At 40.2% G+C, this 26,682-nt stretch overlaps 1 protein-coding gene across 1 annotated transcript in view; it reads left to right on the top strand.

The window, feature by feature from the left end:
- pde4ba (phosphodiesterase 4B, cAMP-specific a) overlaps positions 1-26,682 on the top strand; it is a 188,560-nt gene that overhangs the window by 8,097 nt on the left and 153,781 nt on the right. The window contains exon 2 of the mRNA XM_046049246.1: positions 25,807-26,045. Within this exon, the coding sequence (XP_045905202.1) occupies positions 25,807-26,045 (239 nt within the window). The remainder of the gene's footprint in view (positions 1-25,806; positions 26,046-26,682) is intronic.

Genomic DNA, 26,682 nt, shown 5'->3' with positions numbered 1-26,682 from the left:
CCCAAGTGGGCGAAATAAGTATTACATGCCCTCGTCGGAAATGCCGTTAAATGTATAAATATCCTGACCAATAATGTGACAATTGTTTCCTGTTACCAAATGCTTAGAACAGTACAACCGTTTGACCATTGAGGTTCGATTGTGGAAAATGTTTGATTATAATACGTGCAAATAGATTTCTTTTCTTTAGACATTAAGTTTAGAAAGGCAGTCCCATGGGAAACCTGAGACGCCCCCTGGGGAACCACGCCCCAGACAACAAAAGAGCGACACGCGACCTGCTCGCTCTTCTCTCCTCTTCGCTGTTGGCTCTCTTCCACTCTGCTCTGCCCTCTGGACGTTTTCGGCACGTGTGGCGTGCCTCGCCAGGCAACGCCCAGACTCGGCCAGCGAAACAAACAGGCCTTTGTTCGCCTGAAGCAACACACCTGAAGTGCCGCGACATCGATCTGCCTTCAGTTTGTTTTATTTTCTTTATTTCTTTTGTTTAAAGTTATAAGTCCGTTAAGTTACACTGGACTAATTCAGGAACGACCAAGTTCCATTTTAAGCCTTTTTCGTCGAGCCAACTTCACCGAGGTCAGACCAAGCCACGTGGTCTCACCAGCTACAACGAAGGAAACCTGAAAACAGCCGAATTGCCAGACGGAGGAGACGTTTCAATCAGACACGGAGAACCCTGGAGAATCCCTAGCAAAAAGCCAGGATCGGCAGCTAGTGTGGGACCAGCAACAGGCCAAAAGCAGACTGTCGACAAGCAGTAAGACTTAACACATGTTCTGTGATCAGATGTCCATTTAACTCCTAAAATATAGCATTTGTTTACTTTCAGTAGCTCTTCTATGCCGTATGAGTCAAATGCTTCCCACAATCGAACCTCCAGGCTCATTGTTCAGCAAATGTTTATGTTCCCGGTATCCAACCATCTTTTTATCACCTTAGTTAGAGAATAAATTCACTGTAATATAATCAAGAGCTGTGTGTGTTGCCTATTTATAGTTCCTGCCAAGAGAATTGACCCTTTAGATATGAGACTGACTGACTGATTTAAGATAATTGAGCGATTATTAACTAACTAATCTCTAGTAATAATTGTATAATTATTCAAAACTACCTAGAGGTCCGGAGACTCTAGGATTATTACAACTCCGGTGGTGCCCTTAACGAGGAAATTTTGATTTTATGAATAAAAATTCATAATTGGGTATCAATTCTTAGAAATTTATTAAAATGCATAACTAATAAATTTAGGTCTACTACAATATAATAAAATCACATTCTTCATTCATCATCAGTTTCCTATGTTAATTGTAAATAGTGTGATCTAAACTGAATATACACTGCAATTTCATGTTTGGGAGTATTTTCACTTTTCAGCTTATACTAGACTGATGTTCTTTAGCAAGAGTTCAACTTTAATGTTTCATGTTTTATCTGAGGTATAGGATTAGCATTTCAGTAAGTAGTAAAGACATAGAGTGCTAAAACATATATATATATAGCACCTGACGTCTGCGTCAAGCTGATGACAAATGGGCTACTGGAACAAGACATTCATGGACTAGAGCAGAAAATATGTATGAGAGAGGCCAAGATCAAGGCAACACAAAGAGAGGTTAGTCAGCTCTCAGAGCTACAGAAAGGTGCAAAGAAGGGGCTACCTAAGAAATACAACAAGCTGTCAATACGTGAGGCTCTGGAGACTGCCAAAGAAAGACTTACCGCTCTGGCTACCCACCTTGAGAGATACAAAGGAGAAGCAGAAGCCAGGAGAATAAACCGGATGTTCTCCACCGAACCATCCAAAGTGTACCCTCAGTGGCAGGGTAATAGCACAAGATCAGATCCACCCAGGGCTGAGACTGAACAGTACTGAAAGAACATATGGGAGAAAAAGGCATCCCACAACACCAATGCTCAGTGGCTAGTGGATCTAAGAACAGATCACAGCAATCTGGATTGACTACAAGAAAGCCTACAACTCAATGCCACATACATGGATACTGGAATGCTTGGAAATGTACAAGATCAACAGGACACTAATAGCCTTCATTAAGAACTCAATGGGGCTGTGGAAATCAAGTCTGGAAGCCAACTCAAAGATATTCAAGACAGCTACAATACCTTGGGGTGCCGCAGGCTAAGAGAAACCATGAGGAGGCAGCAAGGAAGTCTACAGCCGCTATAGCCCAGTACCTACAGAGAGTAAGGCAGGTCCCAAAAAGTCAGCTGAATGGGGGAAAAACAAGATCCGAACCATCAATACATACGCCCTGCCAGTCAACAGATACCCCGCTGGTATAATAAACTGGCCAAAGGAGGAGATAGAGGCTACTGACATCAAGACAAGGACTACAGACAGACATTTTTATACTCGCTTTTTCAGAGCACCTAACTTTTTAATATGTATTGGTGTATAAAGACAGTTTAAAGAAATATGACAAAGTGTTTTAGAAGCAACTTCCCTACCCTGCCTTTAATGTGTTAGATCAATGAATGCGGGATAGTGTGTGTGTGTGTGTGTGTGTGTGTGTGTGTGTGTGTGTGTGTGTGTGCGCAGTAGAAGCAGCAGTTCCTGGATGCTTATTTGACAATGGTTTTGGAAGAAAAGTGTGCTTGAGATGTTGTGGACCACTTTTTGTGTCCTCACTGTTCATAATATTCTGTAATGAATGAGTGTTGGTGACAGAACTGCACATGTGCCTATGTTCATTGTTATTACTGATATTAAACCTCAGCTTTCCATTATTGTTAATAATAGTTACAACTTACACTCTTAAATGTGCATTGAAAATTGCCTCCTAACTGGAGCTGCACAATAAGAAAACATGCAATGCAATGTTAAAATAGAAAAACAGATCTGCATTATCCCAAAAAATTACATAAGCTAAAAAACAATTTGGCCCTGCAATGGACTGGCGACCTGGGCAGGGTGTACCCCGCCTTTTGCCCGATGTCAGCTGGGATTGGCTCCAGCCCCCCGCGATCCTGTACGCAGGATAAGCGGTTGACAATGGATGGATGGTATGGATGGAAAAAAACTATTTACTGATTACTGCATTACTGAATTATCACTTGCCACCTGAATTTTGTGTTCCCCTTTAAATAAATAAAGACATTTCCACCATAAATTGGTGCAGAACATGTCTCCAGAATGCAGGAAATTAAGTGTTTAATGCTCAAAATCTTCAAACCCCAGACACCCCAATCGCATATTTTGATCAATGAATATTTATTTAAAAGCTTTAGAAGCTTGAGAAATACCAAGGGCTGAAAGAGGAGCTAGAAAAGATGTGGAAAGTAAGAACAACAGTGGTGCCAGTGGTTATCGGAGCACTGGGGGCTGGGACCCCCAAACTGGGAGAGTGGCTACAGCAGATTCCAGGTAAAACATCTTAATGCAAAGAGTAGCTAGCTTTGCCTAGTGACAAAATTCTAAGAAAATTCTTAGAAATGTGGGCGTTTACTCTTAAAATTTAAGAAAAAATCCTAGTAAAGAACAAAGTAATTCAGAAAGCATCTTAACCCTTAAAAGAGGTCTTAAGGTCAAAATTGTTAGGAGCACGGACGAGGACTTTTAAGAGGCTTTAGAATTTCTTCAGTAGAGGAAGAAATGGCAGAAAGACGAAGATGGAGAAGAAATGTCTTGCAGACAATGGATGAGTTAATCAGACGCTATAGATTAGATCGTGCAGGGATAATGTTTGTGACTGATCTTATTAGAGACGCGCTAACATCTCAGCGCAGGAATGCCATAGCGCCAGAAATGAAAGTAATCACTACATTACGATATTTTGCAGCTGGGAAAATGCAACAATGCAGCAGTGATGATTTAAGTCTGTCACAACCTTCTGTAAGCAGAGTGATCACACAAACAATTACAGCACTTTCAGAACCTCTAATTGTGTCGCAGTTAATTTCGTTTCCACTGGACATTCCCACCTTGCAGGCTCAAAAAGCTGCATTTATGAATATAGCAGGCTTCCCTGGCAGGGGGAATGAACCGTTAATAGGTTGTGCTATACACTCCCACGTCTGCTTCTTGCCCCGTGCTGTGACACCCTGTGTCTTTACTGTGAATTTTCCTTTTTGAATGGCCTTGTGTTCATCCACTAACTGGGCTAACAGTAAACACTGTTCCTCTGTCCAGTTGGGCTTTCTCGCCCTTCTTGGTTTTGATTCCATGTTTGATACATTAAAACCAACATTCAAACCACCACTTAAATAGACATGCCAGCAATCAGTGTAATTGGAAAGAGTGGAATAATTTTTATCATTCTATGCCAATCAAATACCTTATAGGAAATTAACAGCATAGTAAATAAAAAACAGGATCTGTATACATGTAAATACTCTGTATTTGTATAGCGCCTTTCTAGTCTTTTCAACCACTCAAAGCGCTTTTACACTACATCTGCATTCACCCGTCAAACACATTCATACACTGAGCCTAAACAGAAACTAACATTCACACACATTCATACACTGGCAGAACAGCTGCCGGGGATTGAACCACCGACCTTCCGATTAATGGCTAACCCACTCTATCTCCTAAGCCACAGCCGCCTGGAATATATGCACATATATAATGTGTGTGTGTGTGTGTGTGTGTGTATGTAATTTACAAAGTGAAGGCTTGGAATAGAACCTATACTTAAAATCACTCTTTTTCCTTCTTGGACAACCAACCATTCACAGTCTTCAAAAGATTGTGTCATACATAGCAACGGGGTCAACCCCGCCTCCTCACTAAGATGAAAGCTTTTGTCTTTTCCTTGCTCAGAGTTGCTCTCAGATCAGTACCTGATCACTTTTAAGCTAAGACTCCTATGTAAAAGTTTTTAAGCTAAATTAAGAGTTTTCTGAGAGGATTCTTAGAATCTTTATGAATACGGGCCCAGAGGTTTTTGTCCAGCAGATTGCAGTCCTAGGAACAGCTAGGATACTGCGCAGAACCCTCAAACTCTCAGGCCTCTGGTAGAGGACCTGAGCTTGAGGATGACACATACCACCGCAAGGGGTGAGAGGGGGATTTTTATAGAAATTATTACAATGTGAACCATAAACCATATATTTTTTGAAATGGCCCTATAACTGTAAACATGGACAATATTTAAAACTCAAAGTAAACAGAAGGAGAGATCTTTCCATGTCAGTCCATGCTAACAGCACAATGACAAGGCTTCCCAGGTCACTGCAGCTTTCTGGGCACCAGGTAGGACATCTGATCCACCATGTGACTTTGGGAGAAAATGTGTAATAAATTCTTCAGGTGATGAAAAATATAAAGTAAATAAAATAGATTATTGTGGAGAAGTAAATTTTCTAACGTAATTTAATTCAAAAAGTGAATTTTTTATATATTCTAGATTCATCACACAAAGTGAAGCATTTCAAGCCCTTTTGTTGTTTTCATCTTGATTACAGTTTACAGCTCATGGAAATAAAAACTCAAGTATCTCAAAATGTATAAAAATTTTAGAATAGCCTAAATACATTTCTGTATTATAAATAATTCATAAATGTCAACTGGAGAAGAGCTCTCTAATCAGCTAATTAACTCAAAACACCTGCCTCAATGTTTTAATGTTGACAGCACTATTATGTCACATACGTGGGAGAATATGGAACAAAGGAGCCAGTCTTTAAATCTAGTAAGGTTACGTACAGTTTAAGCTTTGACTAGCAGAAAATGGAGGCATCAGATCCTCAACAATAATCTCACACAGCCCTCCCGACAGCAGCAATGTTACTCAGAATAGCGGTGTGGGGAATTAATTAACGTGATAGCAGCCATGGCTAACGTTTTACAAGATTTATAGCTTCCATCATGTAACTAAGGACTAGCTTATTACGTTTATTACAAGTAACGTCAGCTTATAATCAGGTGACATCCAAATAAACGACTCGTAACTACCGTTATGTAAAAGGGTTAATTGATTTGCTTCAAATTGTTTGTTTGAGATGCAAACGTTAACGTAATTGGTAACTGATTCATAGTTAACTGTCAACGTTGGTCTCAACAAAATCTAACGTTAGTGTTGCAAAATAACGTTACCACATTTATATATTAAAAAGCGTTCAAAACCTTGTAAAATATAATGTCAATACCAGATATGTGAGTTATTTGAATATTTTCCAGTGTCTTACCTTGACTGTGAGCTTGTAACGACCCTAAACTGGTAACAACACGGTGGCAGGTTCCAACCTCCACCTTACAGCACCGGGGATTTAAAAGCTACCTCTGCTAATGCAGAGTAGCATATAGCATTAGCTCCTTAGCTTGAGCTAACTCGGTCACGTCGAGCTAGGTGGGAGTGGTTTCAGCAACACATCAGCTCAGATCCACCCACGACCCGCCTCTGCCCATTTTTGGTTATCCTGGAGTGACTCATTGCCAAGATGGCGCCGGCCAGCTCCGCCCAATTCGGGCTTCATTCTACTCTTCTGAAACCAACGTGTGACGTCACGGACACTACATCCATTTTTATATACAGTCTATGGTTTTCACATCACATTTTAGTATCGCCTCAGCTCGCTTGGAACCTCAATGGAGGTGATACGAAAAAAAGTACCTGAAAGCAGGTACAGGTATGGCTTTTCCACAATGGAAAACCAAAACAAGGCGAGTACACAATAACCGTGTTTCCATCAACGTTTTTTAATGCGCATTTTGAAGTATCGCATTAGAAAAGGTTGATGGAAACGGCAAAAATCCTTAATTTCGCAAAAACGTTTTTTCATTCGAGGTGGGAGATGGAAACACTTTTTCCTAATAAGTTCTGACGTAACGAACTTGTAACTCACGTTTGGTCAGCTGATTCTGCTGTCGGCGTCTTGCCCGGTTGTGCGGAGTTCTGTATGCCGGCCAAGAATTTCATGCACCTCGCGGCTGGTAACACATTTGTGCTGAGAAAAGAGGTGGATGCAAATCTTGGCAGGTAACCTTCATCATCTGTTCTGCCGAATTATGCATTCACCTCTTAAAGGTCCTTTTCATATACTTTGCTCTGCACACTGATCAAACGGGGTTATCAATGCATCTTTTTGCTGAATCTCAATTAATGCAAGGCTACTTCTACTGAGTGTAATAAAATTTTAAAGACTCTAAACGTTCATAGGATAGGCTATATACTTTAATCATTTATCCCCATTGATGAACCCCACAAAGGATATTATAGCGTTTAAAAGCGATATTTAGAGATGCATGCAATTCTCGGGAGGCATGCAAAACTCACATAACACCGGATATAACACCCATAACGTGCGGAGACATGGCTGGTAAGAGTTTGCCCGCTTGAAACACATTTCTGAGGACCTCTCTCCATTTTTCTAAGATCAATGGCCATCAGGTTGATGCCACTTGTTTTGTTTCTGGTTTGAAACCCATATGTCTTGTTTATTACAGCCATGTGTAACGTCAACTACTGACGTAACAACGCTTGCCGTAGCCTTGTTTATTCGCTCCAAACCAGCTGATGGAAACACACATATTTCGCAATTTCTTTTTTCCGACATTTCAAAAGATATCGCATGACAATTGGATGGAAACATGGCTTATGACACACAATGTTGGATTTGTGCATTTTATATCAAATAATTTGGAGACTCAAAATTCCTTCTCTCTCTCTCTGAGAGAAAGATATCAACTCTCAACAGACGGCTGAAGAGACCCCAAAGGAAGAGGTGAAAAGTTTACTTTCCCTAAGTGCTGTTTGTGGGTAGTTCAATCGTAAAACTTCTGCCACCTCTGATGCCGCAGCCAGATAACGCTTGGTGCCTGACTGTTAAAATGACAAAGAAACACTAACCAGAGATTACAAACAGCCTATCAAAACTCTTTTGGAAAGAGGGCAGGAAACCCTAAACTGCCCCCCCCCCCCCCCCCCCCCCCCCCCCACACACACACACACACACATAACCATGGCAACTGACCTCCCTCTATGTTTAATTACCTCACATCAAAGGATATTATCCTCTTCACACCCAGTTGTAAATTCATGAGGAACTCCAGGACACCCGAAAGACTGCCCTGAACTCTTTGTGTAAACAAAGGGTACTGTCTCCTCAAAACTCAAAGCTTTACCTTGTTTAATTAAATAATCTTTTAGTTACTTGACTAGGTCTCTCCACTCCATTTGAGTAGTTAGTAGTTACCATGTTGGTGTTATTTGTTGTTGAAAAGAATCTAAATAAGTTAATTTTGCAGTGTTTTAATTTTCAGCAAGGATACCTGACCTTTATTCATTTCATGTTGTAATCAATGCTTTGTTCCCAACAATTTCTGACACTTCATTTAGAAAGGATATGATAAAGAAATGTCATCCTATACTCGATTAATTTTCCAGCTCGAATTTAAGGTTAAATGACTAAATTCCCCAGCTCCTGAGCAGAAGGTTGTTTTAGGGTTAATCAAAGCTATCGTCACGTAACCTGAGCTCCCCCAAGTGGACAAAATAAGTATTACATGCCATCGTCTGAAATGACGTTTAATGTATAAATGTCACTCTGTATTTATCTTGCCCATAATCTGATGCCATTTGTGTATCTTGCTTATATTCTCCAAGAACGTGTAACAGCCAATATATCTAGAAAGCTAGTTAAGTTCCTCTCATCTGATGTGATTGTGAAATGCTAACCTTAAGGTTGAACTACTGACAATTGTTTTAGTTTTTATCAAATGCTTAAAACTAAGAACGGTATACCCGTTTGACAATTAAAGTTTGATTGTGGGAAGACATTTGATTACAATATGCGCAAATAGATTTTTGATTAGACATATTAAAAGTTAAAGAAAAGACGGTCTCTCAGGAAACCGGAAACAAGCCCTACCCTCAGGGAAACAAAGGACTGCCCTCTGGGAACCACGCCCCTACCCACAAACACAGCGACACACGCTCGCTCGCTCTCTTGTTCCTGTTCTCTCCAACTGCACTTTGGCACGCGCCCCGTCTCCCGGCAACGCCCTTTAGTTATACCCGGCGCAGCGAAGGCCCTTTGTTCGATTTTTCCCTCATTTCCAGCAACTTTACTTGCTTTTTATTTTCTTTTCTTTTGTTTGTTAAAAGTTATCAGACCGTTACACAATTTTAATTCAAGAACGACCAAGTTCTTTTTAAGCTTTATTCGTCGAGCCAACTTACACTGACCCCCGACGCCCGGGCCAACTCCATGGGCCCGCCAGCAGTAACAGAGGACGACCAAAGCTCTGACCCGAGCAAGGATTTGAAAAGGCCCCCCACTGCAAGTTTCTTCAATAAGATGACAAAAGACGGACCTCCGGAGCAATTCCCTGGCAGAGAAAGTGACGGCTTTAAGCTGTTCTAAACGAGAACGCACAGAAGCGTGAGGCCGTCTACCAGCAACCCGGCTGGGAGAAGCGACAAGCAGTAAGACCAAAACCCTGCATTCTGTGAACAGTGATGTCCAATAGTCTGTTAATCCATTATCTTTAGTCCTTAACTCATAGCTTGCGTTCATTAGCTGCCCGTGTGAGTCAAATTCTCCCACAATATTACTCCACATTCTCATTGTTTAGCCATTGTTTATTTCTTTGATGTATATTTAACTGCATTTTTATATCACCTTAGTTAGTTAATAAATTTCACTGTAACCAAAGGAATTGTGTGTGTGTTGCCTAACTCCAAGTTCCTGTGATGAGAATTTACCCCTTCGATATGAGACTGACTGATTGATTTAAGATTATTGAGCGATTGTTAACTAACTGATCACTAGTGAATAATTGTATAATCATTAACCATACCCAGGGAATCCCAAGACCCTGGGCGAACGGAATCTCGGGTGGTGCCCTGTGAGAGATTTATGAATTAATATTCTCTGAATATTAAAATTCATAATTTTCTATTAATTCTAATAAGTTTATTAAAACATAAGTAGACATGCTACAATGTTATCCTAATTATAGGAGCACCAGATAAGAAAATGCTTATTTTGAAAAGGCAATAACAAACTTGTCGTTGTTTGTTTGAGGGACTTTTGATTTTTGTTTTATCTGTTATCTCCTCACATTCATGTGTTTTTTCCTCCCTTCTGACTCTTAATCTCTCTTGCTGCTGCTCCCTGTCAGTTTCTCACAATTCCATCTCTTGTCTGTCATTCTTTTGCTCTCTCTTACTCGCTCCCTCTGGCAGTTGAGCTTGTATTTATAGGGAGCGTGGATCAAACTGAACAGCTGTTCATTCTCCAATTAGAGAGTTTGGAAGCTGAGGGTTGAATCTTAGCCAGTGAAGGCAACATTTCAATACTTTCTCTCTCCCTTCTTTCCATCCTCTCTGCTCTGTCCTGTTCTCTTTATTTTAATGACATCTATCTCACCTCCCTCCACTGTTTCTATATTGGCCTGACAAACACTGTAATTTTCGTCCGCCCTCTTTTGTGTGTGGTCTGGAGAAGTGATTCTGGATACCACAGTAGTGGTATACCAAGTCTTCTCTACTGTGGCATCATGGGAATATACAAACTGTGACCTCTTACACTTTGCCTGTCAGTCTATCGAGTGCCATTGTTTTAAGCTCACGCCTTGTCATTCTCTGAATATCCTCCTATTATGTAGTCAGTGTGATGCTTTATGTTCCCTGCTCTCGAAAAATAGGATATTTTATTTAAAATAAATTATAACCCACAGTTTGTGTCAGTCTTTAACACAATAGGTTGTACATTACAGTTGTGTCTCACAGTGGATTCAAACCTGGGTCTCTCACACCAAAGGTATGTGTCTTATCCACTGCTCCATCACCACCCCACTAGATGGGTTAGTAGGGTTAGTAGGGTTGTTCTTCCCTTTTGTGTTATCAGCGATGAAAACATTTTCAGAAACGTATGCTAACCATGGTTGTGAAAATAAGGGGGACTCTTCTACCATAACAATTTTCTACACAAGCTCATAGAAAGGATAAGTGAATTTACTCAAATATAAATGTTGTTGAGCTTGATGACTTAATATTCGCATAATAATGCAAGTGTACCGGCACAGTAGACACAACTGTAGTAGATGGAAATTGAGCTTTCAGAAATTCATACCCAAAAAGCAAGTTTCTCATAAACTTGGAAACAATTCGAAATAGATACTTGTTTTTAATACCCAACACTATAACAGAACATATTATGTGTAATTTTGACGTTCAGTTACTATTTGTTAAACATTTGCCATTGTTGTATTGGTTTTAAATGGATTTTTTGCCTGTGATTTTTATTGTCTATTAATCACAGATTATTTTCTCAACAATTAATAATTTGTTTTTCTAGACTGCCTGTCTAAAAATAAAGACAATTGCATTAAGTATCATAGAGGATTAAAAAACACACAAAAAGCAAAGATTCACATTTGAGAAGCTGTAACTGGTCTTTCTTTGGCATATTTGCTCAAAAAATTACTTAACGTCATGATAATAATGAATCATCAAAATTGTTGCTTATTAAGATTGTGATGATTGACAAACCAATGAATCCACTGATTGTTTGAGCTCCACAGCAGCTTATATGTGTAACTGGATTTTAGTAGTTAAGATATGTTAGAGGGAGAAAAGTGGAAAATGTTGCCAGTCTGGATCTCAATCTGGTTCTCATCCTTTGTTAATCTCAACTGATGACACTGTCTCTCCAATAAACTGTACATGTATACTAAATAAATGAAGCAGAAATCTCTTGAAAGTGGCCTTCAGCGAATTTCTCAGCTAAATTTATTACACGTCACACTTTGTTATAGAGAGGGAAGGTTTTATTTTATCTCTTGTCTCAGACACGAGGATTGGGCTTTTTTGCAGCAATAAAGAAAAGATGATGATAAAAGAAAGGAAGGAGAGATAATTCAAACAGTTTTATTAATATCCTGTTCCTCTGTCAACCTCAGGAGAATATTTCATCACTTTTAGCAGCCTGTAAGTCGAAGTGATTGGAGTTATTAGTCCTAAAATGGCCTTTTATTTAAAGGCATCAACCCTATCTCTGTTGTTGCATGAAAATTTTGTAAAGCATTTCTCGAATCCAAAGTTTTATTATATTGTTAGGTTGTTTTTTGTTTTTTTTTGAAGCTTCTGAATAATTTAAAACACTTTGTTCAAGCCATTAACAAAAACTCTAATACATGAAGGGACAGTCACCCATCTGAACATTTCATTTAAATCAGACTCTTTCGTGACAACAGTGCTTGTGCTCCCTCCCTCCAGCTTATCCATCTTCAACCTATCAGCAAGCATACACTGATATTGGGAGCCCAAATACATATCAACCACCCATCATGGTTGTTTTAGTCATCTATTCAAACAACCTTTTAGTTGCATCCTGTGTGTATTTACAAGCAAGCTCATATGTGCATGTGTCCTTGTGGCGCATGCATAGGTGGGTGTTTTGGTTTATGTGTGTGTAGAAAATGCGCAGTATGTACTGTATATGATGCATGTTTGCATGTGCATAGTGCTGGAAGCTATGCTCAGCTGCAGATGTCTTTTTTCATACAATACCAATCAGTCTATTTCACTTGCTCTACGATTGCTCCCCTCACTTCTCTCTTTTCTTGACGCTTTCCTCTCACTTACTTTCCTCTCTGTCAGACCTTTTCCTCTCCCACTCTATACATCCCCCCTCTATAACTGATGGAAAGCAGGTGTTGTTTTCTTGGCTCATCTCTTCATTTCCTCCCTGTTGTTTTGTTGCCTTGGTGTCTAAGTGGTGAGAGTGCAGAGCGATTTGGGTGTTGGTGGGGGTGGGTGAGAAATGGGAATAATGCATATCAGGATGCCATGCGATGCATTATGCTAACAGAGAAAATTCACAAATAATACAAATAGGTGGTTTAAGAAAGCAATTATTTGAAAAACAGATAGTTTAAATGGTATTTCAGCTCAGAGGGAGTGAGAAATGTAAAACTAAGTTTCTCTAAGCTTAACTTTTACTAATCCCAAATTAATCAAAATATTTAAGGTTTTTTTTAAGGGGGTTTTGAAAAAGTCTTTGCTAACAAATCTCTATGTAGCCTAACTTAGTTATTTAACTTTGTCATTGACATACTATATCTGGACACCTGATTTTCATTAGTTTTTTCATTAGTCTACAAAACCTGTAAAATAGAATTTTATTCTGTCTGTGGTATAAATGCAGGAAGTCACAATATTGTCTGTACCAACTGACAGATATGGTGGTCATGCTCATTCATTTGACTAACAAACTGTTTTTAATTGGTGGTAGTTTTTTGCCTTGCCCAGGCAGTGCTTTTGATAAATGTTCTCAGTGGTGGGTAACTGGGTGCTGATGATCTGTTGAGCAGTTTTCACTACCAGCTGGAGTGCTTTGTGGTCTCATGCAGAGCAGTTACCATACACACTGAGATGGTGGAGGAGAAGAGGTTGTCTAACTTAACAGACTGGAGTATGTAAGTCAGAAAATCTAGAGTCCAGTTGCATAGGGGTGCACATCACAATGTTAAAACCAAAGTCAGTGAAGAGCATCCTGACGTGTGAATTGTGAATTGACTGTCTAAATGGGTTAAGGCAGAGTGGAGTGTTGTAGAGATGGCATCCTCTGTTGCGGCTATGGGCAAACTGGTGTGGGTCCATGTAGCAGCATGATCTGAGGTTTGAAAGAACCAATCTTCCTTATAACGTTTGGCACTGATGGAGGTGAGTGCGACAAGACGGAAATCATTAAGAGCTGAAGCAGTAGAGTGCTTCTGTACTGGCACAATGGTGGTGGTCTTGAACTAGTGGGGATACCTGCCTGGCCTAGACAGATTGAAAATTTCTGTAAAGACCTTGGCCGGGTGCTTTGCACAGGCTCTAACCACCCTGCCAGGTATTCCAGCAGGGCCAGTTGCTTTCCAAGCATTTACCATGCTCAAAGTAGAGTAAAAATCTGAGGTGGAGAGTGTGAGAGGCAACTCACCAGATCAACTTTGGTGACCACCTTGTATCCTCTGTCAAAGCAAGCATAGAAATGGTTGAGCTTGTCAGGAAGGGAGGCACAGTGCTGGGTAGTTTGAAGTCTGTGACGGTCTGAATGCCTTGCCACATTCCGGGTGTCCAACGAGTTGAAGTGCTCTTGAATCCTGTTTGTTTATGTGTTGAACCTGGCAGATTCCCTTCCCCAGGTTGGCCCTGACTGAGCTGTAAGCATCACGGTCTCCAGTCCTGAAGGCTGCATCTCTGGCTTCGAGCCAGAGGCGAACCTCTCTGTTCATCCAGAGCTTCTGGTTGGGGAAGATTACTTTTTTTTCTTGTGGTCACTCCGTCCAAACACCTGTAGGCTATGTGTCTGCTCAACACATTCTCAGTCCAAAGTCATCCCATGTCACTTTTTATCTCACTGGATAAACCTTAGCATCATTTCTGGACTTGTAGGACTCCGCAGTCAAGTTAACAACAATGAATATGCTACTTCTTAAGTTGGCGAAAATACATTAATCCATTAGCCCTCCCCAATCACCTCCCTAGCGGACATTAGCGCTCTGTATGTAATGGTTCTCCCTGTTGTTGTACTACTGTGCGGTCCTGACTCTGGCGACCTTGGGTACGGGAGGTGGGTGCCCTAACGAGGAGGCTAAATCACATGGGCACTAGCATCTGGAGCCAGTGCATCTCTTAAGGTGTCGGGGAGTGAGGTTTACATACTGCACAGCCATCTGGCTTCCGTTACAATTATACTACGTCACCTGACATTGACCTGACGTCGCATTGAATGCTAGCAGTGAAGAATAACGCTAAAGAAATACCCGGTGCGCTAAAAAGTGACACCAAGGGGTCTTGAACAAGCAACCATATGTGATGACTTGGGATTGAGAATTAGTTGGTCTTCTCTGGTGACTTTCTTTGTCAGCAGCATGTTTTATAAAAGTTGCCCAAAAAACACAACTAGATTATCAAAACCCCTGCTAATATGATTGCAACTGGTATAACCCAGGAAAGTTTCCACTTCCAAGAAGTTCTGATACTTTTTAAGGTATGAGGATGTTCATCTATGCATTCTAAAGTGACCCACATTTTCTGATTTAGTATTTGTAGTACTTTTTCAAGTTTATGCATGCAGACTACTGGTTTATGGTTAGAGAAAAGCCATCTTAATGGTAAAAGGAAAACAGTACTGTTTATAGTAGACTGGACACAAATCCTAGTCTCCTGTGCTCCTTTCTGCTTTGTTTCTTCTAGTAATCATAGGCAACTGTAACGTGTATTGTTTGTTTTTCTGTAGGGGATAGTCATAAATCACATGACAATGCTGTCGTTTTTCTGGTGTATCTCTAAAGGCTGTGAAAAATGTGTGTTGTATGGTCTGGGTATAAATGTAGCCTTGACAAGGCTGCAAAGGTAGTTTTGTCTCTATGTTAATCTCTTCCAGCAGCTGAGGCCTTGTGACCTGGCCTCTGTTTTGGTGTGTGTGCATGAAGTGGTTAGGGGGGTGAATAGACATTGTTCTCATTTGTATGATATGTATGTGTGTGAGACTAATGAATATGTCACAGTCTCAATGGTGCCAGGAAGACAAAAAGGCCATGGGGGTAGTGCTGCTAATAGGATAATGGACTTCTGCACCTGACCCATCCTGCTCCTGCCTCATAGATAAACAAACACACACACACACACACACACACACACACACACACACACACACACACACACACACACACACACACACACACACACACACACACACACATCACAGCTGTTGAAGGTCATCTAAGGATGGCAGGTAGAGTATGTGGGAGGAATGAGTGAAGTCCTTGCAGCAGTCCTACCTGTTTTTACTTTGCAAAATGGCTAAAAACTGTCAGATTCCTACTGTCTCCTGTGTATCATTTAGGTAACATTTTAAGAAGAAGAATGGTGATAGTTTAGCCTGAAGTATTTGTCTACTGGTGGACAAAATATTGAAAACACATTATAATTTAATGTTATCCAGAACAGCTTAAAAATTATCATTGACCAGTTACATGAACACCCATCAGACGGTATCAACCAAAACTGAACAATAGAAGCTTATTTCAGTTTTTTTAATTTAGATTCCAGTATTTTTATTTGGCTCAAAACTGCCAAATTACTTGAAGTCTTGTCAAATCTGGAAACGGTTGCACCACATGTTTGGATTTCAAACTTAGCCTAGTGAGGGATTGTACCTAACGAGGTGTGACATGGGGTCAGCTGCAGGGTCATCATGTTTTACTGCTTTACATCTCCGTTGCAGTAGTGACAAGGACATGTCCCTACTACTCCCTGCAGCTGCCCTCCTTGTTTGATGGACCAAATTGCTGTCCTTCATTCTCAGCCAGAAACTGCTCTTCTGTGCTTTCCCGGCGAGGTCTTTGATAGCTCTAGGGAGTTTCCCCTGTTACACCAACATCCCAATGCTGTAATGAAAGTCTGTACTAAGTGGCAATTGAAGCATGAATACATTTAAATGGGTTATGTGAAAATGAGTTGTTGGTAAATATTAACATCCACATTACTGCCAATTATAGTATGTCTAACTAAGCCAACTCACACTGCTAAGACATTAAAAGGCTGTTTAATAACAAGGATTTTAAATTAAATCTCACATAAGTAACACACAAAATATTTGTTTGTGTATACATAATACCAGTTGGCAATTACGTTTCATATTTAAGTTACTGGTTACTTACAGCTAATGTCTGTACAGCTGGTACATTGGCTGTGAGTGAATCAACACAAATGGTCTGGCAAAAATTCGCTTTGGTTTCTATCTAAACCTACAGTGACTTTTTTACAGAATTGACTGTTTTTGATTGGACAGCACTACAGATGTTTACTAGCAACCACATTTAGTAAATCACTTGTTTGAAGACAGCTAGTAGTTTATTTAATAGGAAATTTTGAATTGATTTATGAATAGCTGGTGCAACACAATCTAGTATAAGAGAAAAACTATAGGAGTAAAATAAATAAATAGGCAAACGACTCACGTTGTAGTCACATCTCTGGATTTACCAACTGTATGCATTACTCTCTAGACCTTTCTTGTCTTTGAAAATATTAAGTGATTAAAAACCTGGCCCACAGCTTTATGACTGTTTGATGTGTCAGACAGTTAAATTGGTTCAACTCACACAGTTGTTTCTTCCCTCACAATTTTGTGAAAGAAAGTGAGGAAAAGAGGATTACCTTATGTAAAGGAAAAGGGAAGTGACTCACATTTTAAAAAGTTGGCTAGTTTAGCTTTTTTGCACTCATGATTCATGTGTTATAGAGCTGGTAAGTGTGGTTACTTCTACAATGGTCATAGATTAACTATGCAGTGTTGGTACATGTATCCTGAGCAACTCACAGAGTTACCATGGCTCAGGTATTGGCAGGCATCCAGCATGATGCAGTCAGTCCCGTCTGTATTTCTCTTTAGTATGATTGCTACAATAAGGGCATTATCTGATCTGAGATATGATTGACACTATTAAGCTCCATCAGTGGTTTTATATGCTTGTCCTTCACTCTGCTCTGGTAGTTCTCTGTGTCAGATGTTATTTTTCTCTTTGCTAGCCTTCTCTCATCTAATATTGCTTCCTTCTTTTATCTTCTCTGTTCTGCACTGCAGTTCTTACCGCTCCTATATCTCACTTTGTCCTTGCCTTTATACCACACTATCTCCTCTCTTAACTGTCATAGAAAAATGTTGTCTCTTCCTCCTTACTCATGACTCTCCATCTCTCAAGGCAAATAGCTCTTAACAGCATCGGAAAGCAATACTTTCTTTGTTTCCTCTGTCTTGTTCTTTTTTTATACCTACAGGGGGCACTGTAGCAGAGCATTTTTTTAATTTTAGAAATCACTTTTTACTGCTCCCACGACCCTGTACGCAGGATAAGCGGTTGACAATGGATGGATGGATGGATGGACTTTTTACTGCTTTGCATTTCATTACATAATGCTTCTGCCTTTTGATAGTTGCCATGTATTTATTTTCTTCTAAGCAGCAGTTGCCAAGCTGATTTGTCTCTCAACTGTGTTTTCTCAACAAGGGCTTCCTCACCTTTTAAGACAAGGACTGAATCACAATGATGGATTGTTTTAATGAAAGTATTACATTTATTAAGAACTAGATTCTTCTTTAAATACAAAGCAAGGAATGACACTACTTCACAGGTCCACTATTTATTAAACATCAGAATATATTTCTAGATTTCCTAGAAGTCATGTTTAAAGTTTATAGAAAAGTAAAGGTACAGTATAAAGTGCCAAGTATTAGTATAGTATTAGTTTTACTGTTTGTTGAGTAATCTAATTATGTGTTCTCCAGGTTTATGCTAATAGTTTGTGCAGGTACTGGATTGAGGTACTGAGGAAATAGAGCAATTTAATTAAGGATTAGTATTAATTTCCCTTTATATGTAGTTATGCAGTATGTTGTTTTCTCAGAGCCACCGTACTTTGACATTAATCATAATACTTTTACGTTACATTTTTTATATCCTTTTATTGAACTTAAGTTTTTAACTTAAGTTTTATGTGGGTTAAGGATTTTAGTCATCCGACATGGATTTTAAGCTAGATGACCGCAAAAACACTATCAACACTACTGATCACAACAAAGCTCCGGCGACTAACGTTATACTAGCTGAGATAACTCTGCCCCATGAGGACTGCACACTCCTTAAGAAAGCGAACAATAAGATTGCTGACTTTATGGAAGACATCCGACGACTTTCAGAGGAACTCAAAGAGAAAGATTCCCTGCTGACTGGCTTTATGGATGTGGCTTCAGTACAAGCCAAACAGATTGTTTCTCTTAGCGCAACCGCTAACATCCAGGACACCGTGCTATGGGACTCCTCTTCCAAGGCTTTCCTCCTGCTTGACTCCGAAGCATCATTCAACCTGGGCTGAAGTCCGTGGCTGCAAGAGAGGCTCGGATGGGATTGCCTCTCCTCCGCACATCGGCCTCTCCAACCGCTATGCGGCCCTGTCTAACGACACTCCGGTCCATCCAGCAGATACACCTGCGGCTTCGAGTCTCCCTGATACGGATCACTTTCGGCGGATACCGCCTGCCGACACTGTTGCATCTCCTCCACCGGCTGCATCTCCTGCACTGGCGGCAAACGGTGATTGGCTGGGCTGCCAGTTTGCCGCTGGGCCTGATCGGCGGCCGTCATTCCGGTCAAAAACCTCCGTTTCCCAATGTAGGATCCTGAAGGAGGCTGTGCTCAGACGCTCCGGAGGCCGTCTCTACCCTGCACCGTCGGGTAGCCCTTCTCTCAGGTCTGTTACTGCTACACCAACACAACACTCGGCAGCTCACACACTCCATCCTCAGTCGGCACGCAGTGTTGAAGAAGATTCTGCTCAGTCCTGTTCTAGAATCCCACAACCGGCATCTCCTCATCCCCTTTTCTCCCCAACCACACTAATAATTGGTGACTCCATAACCAGAAACATCCTTCTTTAATGCTACCACTCACAGCTTCCCCGGTGCCACCACGGCTGACATTTTTTAAAAAACTCCAGGACCTGATGCCGTCGCTCCCGTCCTCCATCACAAGAGTGATAGTCCATGTGGGAACAAATGACACAGCTCTTCAGCAGTCTGAGCTGACAAAATCAGATTTTAACCGTCTTTTTAACTTTTTAAAGCGGTGTGGAAAGTCCGTTCTCTTTTTAAGACAGGACTTCACCCAAACAAACGGGGCTCTGAAATGTTAGCTGTTCACATACAGCATGTGGTGCAGTCCTCCACACATGACTTACGTGAATGAATAATCATTCATGCAGCACACCTGGACCACCTGTCACTGAACAGATCTCTGTCTCACTGCCACTAAGAACTGTCTCCACCTGCTGGCATGTAAAGCCGTCTGCTCCCAGCGCTGTTCCAAATACTTCTATTCCTGTCATCAGAATCAGTTTTATTGCCAGGTATGTGTACACATACGAGGAATTTGACTCAGGATTGTACATTGCTCACGATGTGCTTACTCATACAAAAATACAATAACACAATAATAAAATAATAATAAAATAAAATCAGACACAAACTACAGAATAGAGAACACTAATATACACACTATGAACAAAACAATATAGACATATCATCACGCATAGACCAGTAAACTGAAATGTGCACATCCCACACAGAAATCATAGTAATCTTATAAGGATTAGGACAACTGCACCAACTCCAGCACAAATCCATTTAAAATGGCTCTTCAATGTGAGATCACTGTCAAGTAAGACTTTTATCTTAAATGATTTTATCTTGTCTGCAAATCTAGTTTTTACGTGAATAATGGTTGCAAATGAATGACTTTAGCCAGCTAGCTGAACTGTGTCCGCTTCAATATGATTGTTTTAGTCAACTGAGGGTCAGTGGTCGTGGTGGTGGGCTAGTGAGCGTGTATAGGAAAAATTTTAAATGTCGTCAAGTACGCTGTGATGAATTTAACTCCTTTGAAGTTCTCACTCTTAAACTTGGAGGGCTGCAACCTATCATATTTGTTATAATTTATGGCCCCCCAAAACCGCCTGGAGGATTTTTATCAGAACTTCCTGAATTGTTCTTTGTGGTGATTTTAATATTCATGTTGATGACCCCACCAATGTTAATGCAACTGACTTTTTAAATATGGCCACTTCTTCAAACAACATGTCAAAGGGCAAACACATAACCGTGGTCATACACTGGACTTGGTTTTTACCCTGGGTGTCAGCATTTCCTCTGTGGAATTAGTTGACATGACCATATCTGACCACAGATGTATTGTTTTTAGCTGCGATTCGCCTGTTACTCATGCCGCCTCACCAAGCTCCGTGTGTTGTCGCATCTTTAATGAACAAAGGGTTTCAAAGTTTTGCACATTCTTTCAGAGCCAAAGCCAACATCTGTCCGATTCCAACACCAATAATCTGGTTGATCAATTCAATCATCTCTGCTTGTCGTCACTAAATATTACTGCTCCTCTAAAGCTTAGGCCTACGTCTAAAGCTAGTAAGCAACCCTGGATAAATGACAGCATTCGCAGCCTAAAAAGGGAATGCAGGAAAGTGCAGATGGAAAAAATCCAGTCTCCAAGTCCATTACCTCAGTCTGAAGGATTTGTTAATTAACTACAATAACATGGTTAAGGATGCGAGAACACACTATTTTTCTGAACTCATTACTACACATAAACACAATCCCAGGTTTCTATTTAAGACTGTCGATCAGCTGGTAAACCCAACCCCTCCTTGTGCCTCAGCTGGAAGTAATGATGACTGTGAATTGTTTTCTATCTTATTTTACCAATAAGGTGGTGTCAATCAGAGCCTCTATTACCCCCACTGCCTCTTACTCAGAGGTCCCTCACCAGCAACAAGAAAGTTTTGACCAGTTCTATCTCACACAGGCTACTGGACTCTATGTGTACTACCTCCTCCAAATACACGCATGCACTTGCCCACTGAAATTTTATCGTACATGTAGCCGAGCAATAGGAAGTCGCTACCGATAACCTTCATAACCTTCGTTCTATCTCTCACAGGCTCCGCTCTCTACTGGACTCTATGGATATAGTGGGTGGAGCCTGATCACTGTCCGCCCTAGCCGCGTCAAGCCAAAGTCTACCACACCAACCCGGTCGGCCACAGGCCGGCCAAAGCCCCGACCACCACATCACCTAGTGACAGAATGGTGGAACACCCCTGAGAAAGTTGCTGGACCGATAGGGGCTTGGCCTGACCATTAACACCTGCATAGAGTCCAGTACTGTGCTTATAGAACTAGGGTTACCATATCGTAACCTTCGTTTTATCCCATCTGCCTTTCTGAGCTTTTAAAACAGTAACACAAATGAGAGTGTCCTCCAGCCCACTTGATGTAATACATACAAAGTTTTTACTGAAAGTAATAGATTCTGTTGGGCCCCATTTGATCTCTGTTTTCAACAGCTCCCTATCTACTGGTTGTGTCCCTGATTACTTTAAAACGGCTTGCATGAACCCACGTTTAAAGAAACCTGGTTTAGATCCCTCCCTCCCACAATATTTTATACCAATTTCAAAACTGCCTTTTATTGCAAAGATTTTAGAAAGAATTGTGTCCAAACAACTGCTCACTGTACTGGAAAATAACAAATTATTTGAAAAGTTTCAATCCGGTTTCAGAAAGTACCACAGCACAGAGACTGCCCTGCTTAAAGCCACCAATGACCTTTTAATGTCTGCTGATGATGGCATGTGCTCAGTCCTGGTACTCCTGACACCATTAATCACAACATCATGTTAGACAGACTGAGGCACTGGGTGGGGATCTCTGGTACTGCCCTAGAATGATTTTCATCCTACCTGTCAAATAGGAAGTTTTGCGTGTCTGTAAACAACTATGTCTCTTCGTTCTGTCCAGTTAAATATGATGTGCCTCAGGGGTCGGTCTTAGGACCCATTTTGTTTTCCTTGTATCCGCTTCCCCTTGGACATATTATCCATAAACATGGTATTTCTTTTCATATTTATGCTGATGACACACAAATGTACTTGCCCGTCAGATCCACAGACCCTGGAATGCTGAGTTCATTTAACAACTGCCTTTGTGAAGTAAAAACATTTTTATTTTATTTTATATATTCCTTTTACAGCAATATGCACAACAGGCCAACTTATTAACACCAATGGTACATTAAAATGACCTGCCAAAGCTTGCATGTACAGTATTTACAAACTGCCATGATTGATTGATTATCAATGATAAGGATGACTTTATTATAGGATATTAAAACAGTAAACATACACAGTGAAAACAGTCAAAGACATAGTCCACACATTGCAGACACCCAATTCCAGTGTCATACCAGATTGGCAGAAAAAAGCTAATAATAGACAGTACACAGCACTGAACTACAGTGCTTATACAAGGGTTAGTGCAAAGACGTGATACAAGAAACTAAAGTGATAAGACACTTGACAAGCAATAAGTATAATGGTTTCCGGTACCTGACTTAAGTGCTGAACAACAGCACTCACAGAAAGAACGCTAAATACAGAAACACAGAGGAGCTGTTGCACTGGGAAATACAATAAATGAAGTATTTTATCCAGAACAACTGAAAAACATCTGTATTAACATTCTTCAAGCATAAATCGTAATCTGAATGTCTGGAGGCTGGGAGGCAACATTGAGTATGCTGAGTTTTTCAATAACATAGATGCCTCTTCTGTATCTGATACCACCAATGGTTAATTAATGAATATGTTTGCTTCTGGGAAGCTCCAAGGGAAAAATAAGTCACCTCCCACTGCTACTAAAAGCAAGCTACACTTGACAATGGGATTGACATGACAGTAACCCATACTGTAAAAAGTCAGAATGAAATGAGGTTGTGATGCTTCCATCATGATAGCTGGCATGTTCCTCAGCACTGCTCCATTGAATATAGTTTATTTCTGTTTACCATTTTTATATTTGCTTTTATAATTATGTTGTCTGCTATTTAGCAGAAGGGAGTTAAAAACTCAATTTCGCTCTACAACCTGTTGTAGTGTAAATCTACCTTGTAAGTTGTATTTAGTTTGAATCAGAATCAGAATCCGCTTTCTTGCCAAGTAGGTTTACACATATAAAGAATTTTCTTTTGTGTTTTAGTGCTTAACAATAAACATAGCAGGTAAAACAATAGAAAGAACGATAAAGAAAGTAGTACTCAGGCAAAGAAGGCTAAGTAACCATAAATATAAAATTGACAATAAGATGTTAAAAGAATAATAATACAATATGGCGGTTGTATAAATTACAGTTAGTGCAGCAATGTGCAAAGTACTTGCATAGGTTTAATGTGCAAAAAATTAACAATTAACTAGGAGAGATTTGGGGGGTTAGGGGGTATAAGAGTCAATGTCAGTGCATTGATAATGCACAGAAGGCAGGTGAGGGCAAATTGCCAAGGGGAGCTGTTAAGAGTGGGAGGCTTTGTTTACTGGAAGGAGTACTTACTACTGGAGAAGGTATTGAGCTAAAAAAAAAAAAAAAGAATCAGTGCAAATTATTTGGTTGTTTTTCTCAGCACTACTACCAACTCTGACTAGACTTGTACAATGCAGAACCAGGATTAAAAACACTCCTACCTACAGAGTCGGACGTGAGAGTTCTTTACTGTATGAAGCTTCTTCCCAAAGTTCTTCTTTGAGAGAGAATGGCTTCACTGTAACCGGGCTGCAGGGGTCTTTCTCTGTGGTGTTTGCATGTTCTCCCTGTACCTGTGTGGGTTTCTTCCAGGTGCTCCAGTTTCCTCCCACAGTTGAAAGACATGAAGATTAGGTGTGAATGTGGGCGTAATGGGTTGTCTGTCTTGATCTGTCAGCCCTGACTGACCTGTTTTGATTCTACCGCCCACTCCCCCCAACCCTCAAGGATAAGCAAATATAGATCAAATAATATGCAGATTATTTTATTGATTAATTTTTTTGTATATATATTGTCAAATATATATATATATATATATATATATATATATATATATATATATATATAGTCACTAATCACATCACAGTTAAAAAGCCTTCTACATTTTTGTCCAACCAATAATCCAAAACCCAAAGATATTACTTACTTACTTTGACATAAAACAAAGAAAAGCAGCGTATCCTCACAAAAAAAGTAGTAGTAGTAAAACATTTGGCATTTTCACTTAAATTACTGTTAACCCATCTTAAAAATAGTTGCACATTTTCTGTCAGTTCATATTGGTTCATCAAGTAGTAATTTCTCCAAATTCCAAATACTGTAAAAAGATGAATGAAATACTGAAATACTTTATATCAGTTTAAACACGAGAAACAAACACAATAACACAGTTTATTTGTTTATGATACAGTATAATTTGGTGTTACCAATCTGCTGCATGTTACAGGTACAGGTGAATGCTGTGCATGCCTGTTTGTTGCAAAGCACACGATAAGGTGCTGCCAGGTGCCTATTTAGCTACAGCTATTTTAGTTTCTGATTCCACCTGCATAAAACCTGAGCTTCCTGAAATAAATAACAAGCACAGCCTGTATTTGACGGGGCAGGTTATGAGTGGTTTATGGGTAGCCTTGAATAACCATGGAAAAAAGGGAAACGCATTGATTGTAAAAGAGTAATTTGTAAAGTGTATGGAGATTTTTTTTAGTCCTCGTCACACTGAGAATGGTTTCTAGAGGTGTCTCTGAGATGCTCAGTAAATATGGCCCAGGTGCACAGCTGAGGGATACACATGGTTATTTATGTGCTGCAATCAGTGTGCTACAGACAGCACACGCTAACAAGACAAATTAAGCCACTAAATGAGGCGGAAGGAAAGAGTGGAGGCTTCGGAGGAGGCATAAGTGAAGAGATGATGAAAGAAAAAAATCCTAGAATCATGTGGCATTCATGTTATACTGCACGGTAAACAGCTCAGGGGGTTTAAGTAGATCTTGTTTTAATATTTATTTAAGTCATCATAATATTTAAGGTCTGGTGTCATTCATCCCTGTGGGTGTTCAAAGTTTTGTTAGTAATGTTCTCTTTTCATTTTTTAATTAACTCAACTTAAGGATGCAAATTTGGGTTTTATTGGATTTTATCCCCCTCCTGTATGAGGTAATCTGAGACAGTAGGATGGTAGTAGGTGTAATAGATCACCAAAGAATGGATGAAGTGCTTTACTAATGAAACTCCATCTTTAGTCAGAAACAAACCTGTGGCGCCCCTTAGTGGGCAAACAGTTAACACATATGTAGTTAAACACAGGGCTATGCTCAGGATTTTATCTTATTTTATCTTTCTCCATTTGAATCCAAATGAATATCAAAACTGTGTTCTTTAATTTCATGTACTTCCTCTTTCATTTCTTTCTCTTCTCAGGACAGCAAAGAGCCTCCAGATTGTTGCCTCAGTGAGTCTTTCACGTCCCCGTCCTGCACACTGGGGGTCGACCTGCGACGTGGCAGACGGCGTTTCTCGGGAACCCTGCAGCTACCCCCGTTGTCATGGCGTCAGGGGGACAGGTCACGGACACCCGATGATGAAATCATGGCCAGGCCAACGTCTTTGCCCTTTGGAGCCCCTCCCAGGATAGACATCACGCCAGTTGATCCTGAATGGTGAGTGAACAGTAAAATAGAAGGCAAAGAAATCAATAGAACACAAACTTGCTCAGTGGCAGTAGTTCAAGCCTATTGTTTATGACACCTTTAACAATCAAACTAAACATGATGCTGCTTTTCTTAGTTCCTGAGAAGTTGACACTGGTTGTTTTCATCCCACAACAGTACCCCAATACAGTACACACGCTCACTTTATTAGTAGAGGGGCCAGTAGAGTACGAGCAGGCATAACTGACTATGTGGTTAGTATTTGTGTAACTGGATAGGGATGTGCTTTAGCTGATAATGAACACACATGAATGACTGAAGGTAGGTTTTTGTCCCAGAGTGTCCCGCAGTGTTTTGTAGTGGGAGATGGGCCAACTTACCTAAAACAAAGACCACCTCAGCTTATGTTATCAAAAATTAATATAGTTTTATCACTTAAAACATTAACCTACAGAGAAAAAGAGCACAATTACTGTATTTAAAAATAGACTGCAAAACAAACATACCTCAAGCAGGAGGCTATAGGACTTGGTTGTCCCCCTGAATAAGTGTCTTGAGGAGATATGCTGATGACTGGTAATTAACTGATGACTGGTGTAACAGACAGATAAAGAAATACAATATATATTTTACACTCACACACACA

The sequence above is a fragment of the Micropterus dolomieu genome, linkage group LG05 (assembly GCF_021292245.1).
Source record: "Micropterus dolomieu isolate WLL.071019.BEF.003 ecotype Adirondacks linkage group LG05, ASM2129224v1, whole genome shotgun sequence".
Classification (NCBI taxonomy): Eukaryota; Metazoa; Chordata; class Actinopteri; order Centrarchiformes; family Centrarchidae; genus Micropterus; species Micropterus dolomieu.
Note: the sequence above shows the minus strand (reverse complement) of the source record. Positions and strands in the feature narration are given on the sequence as shown.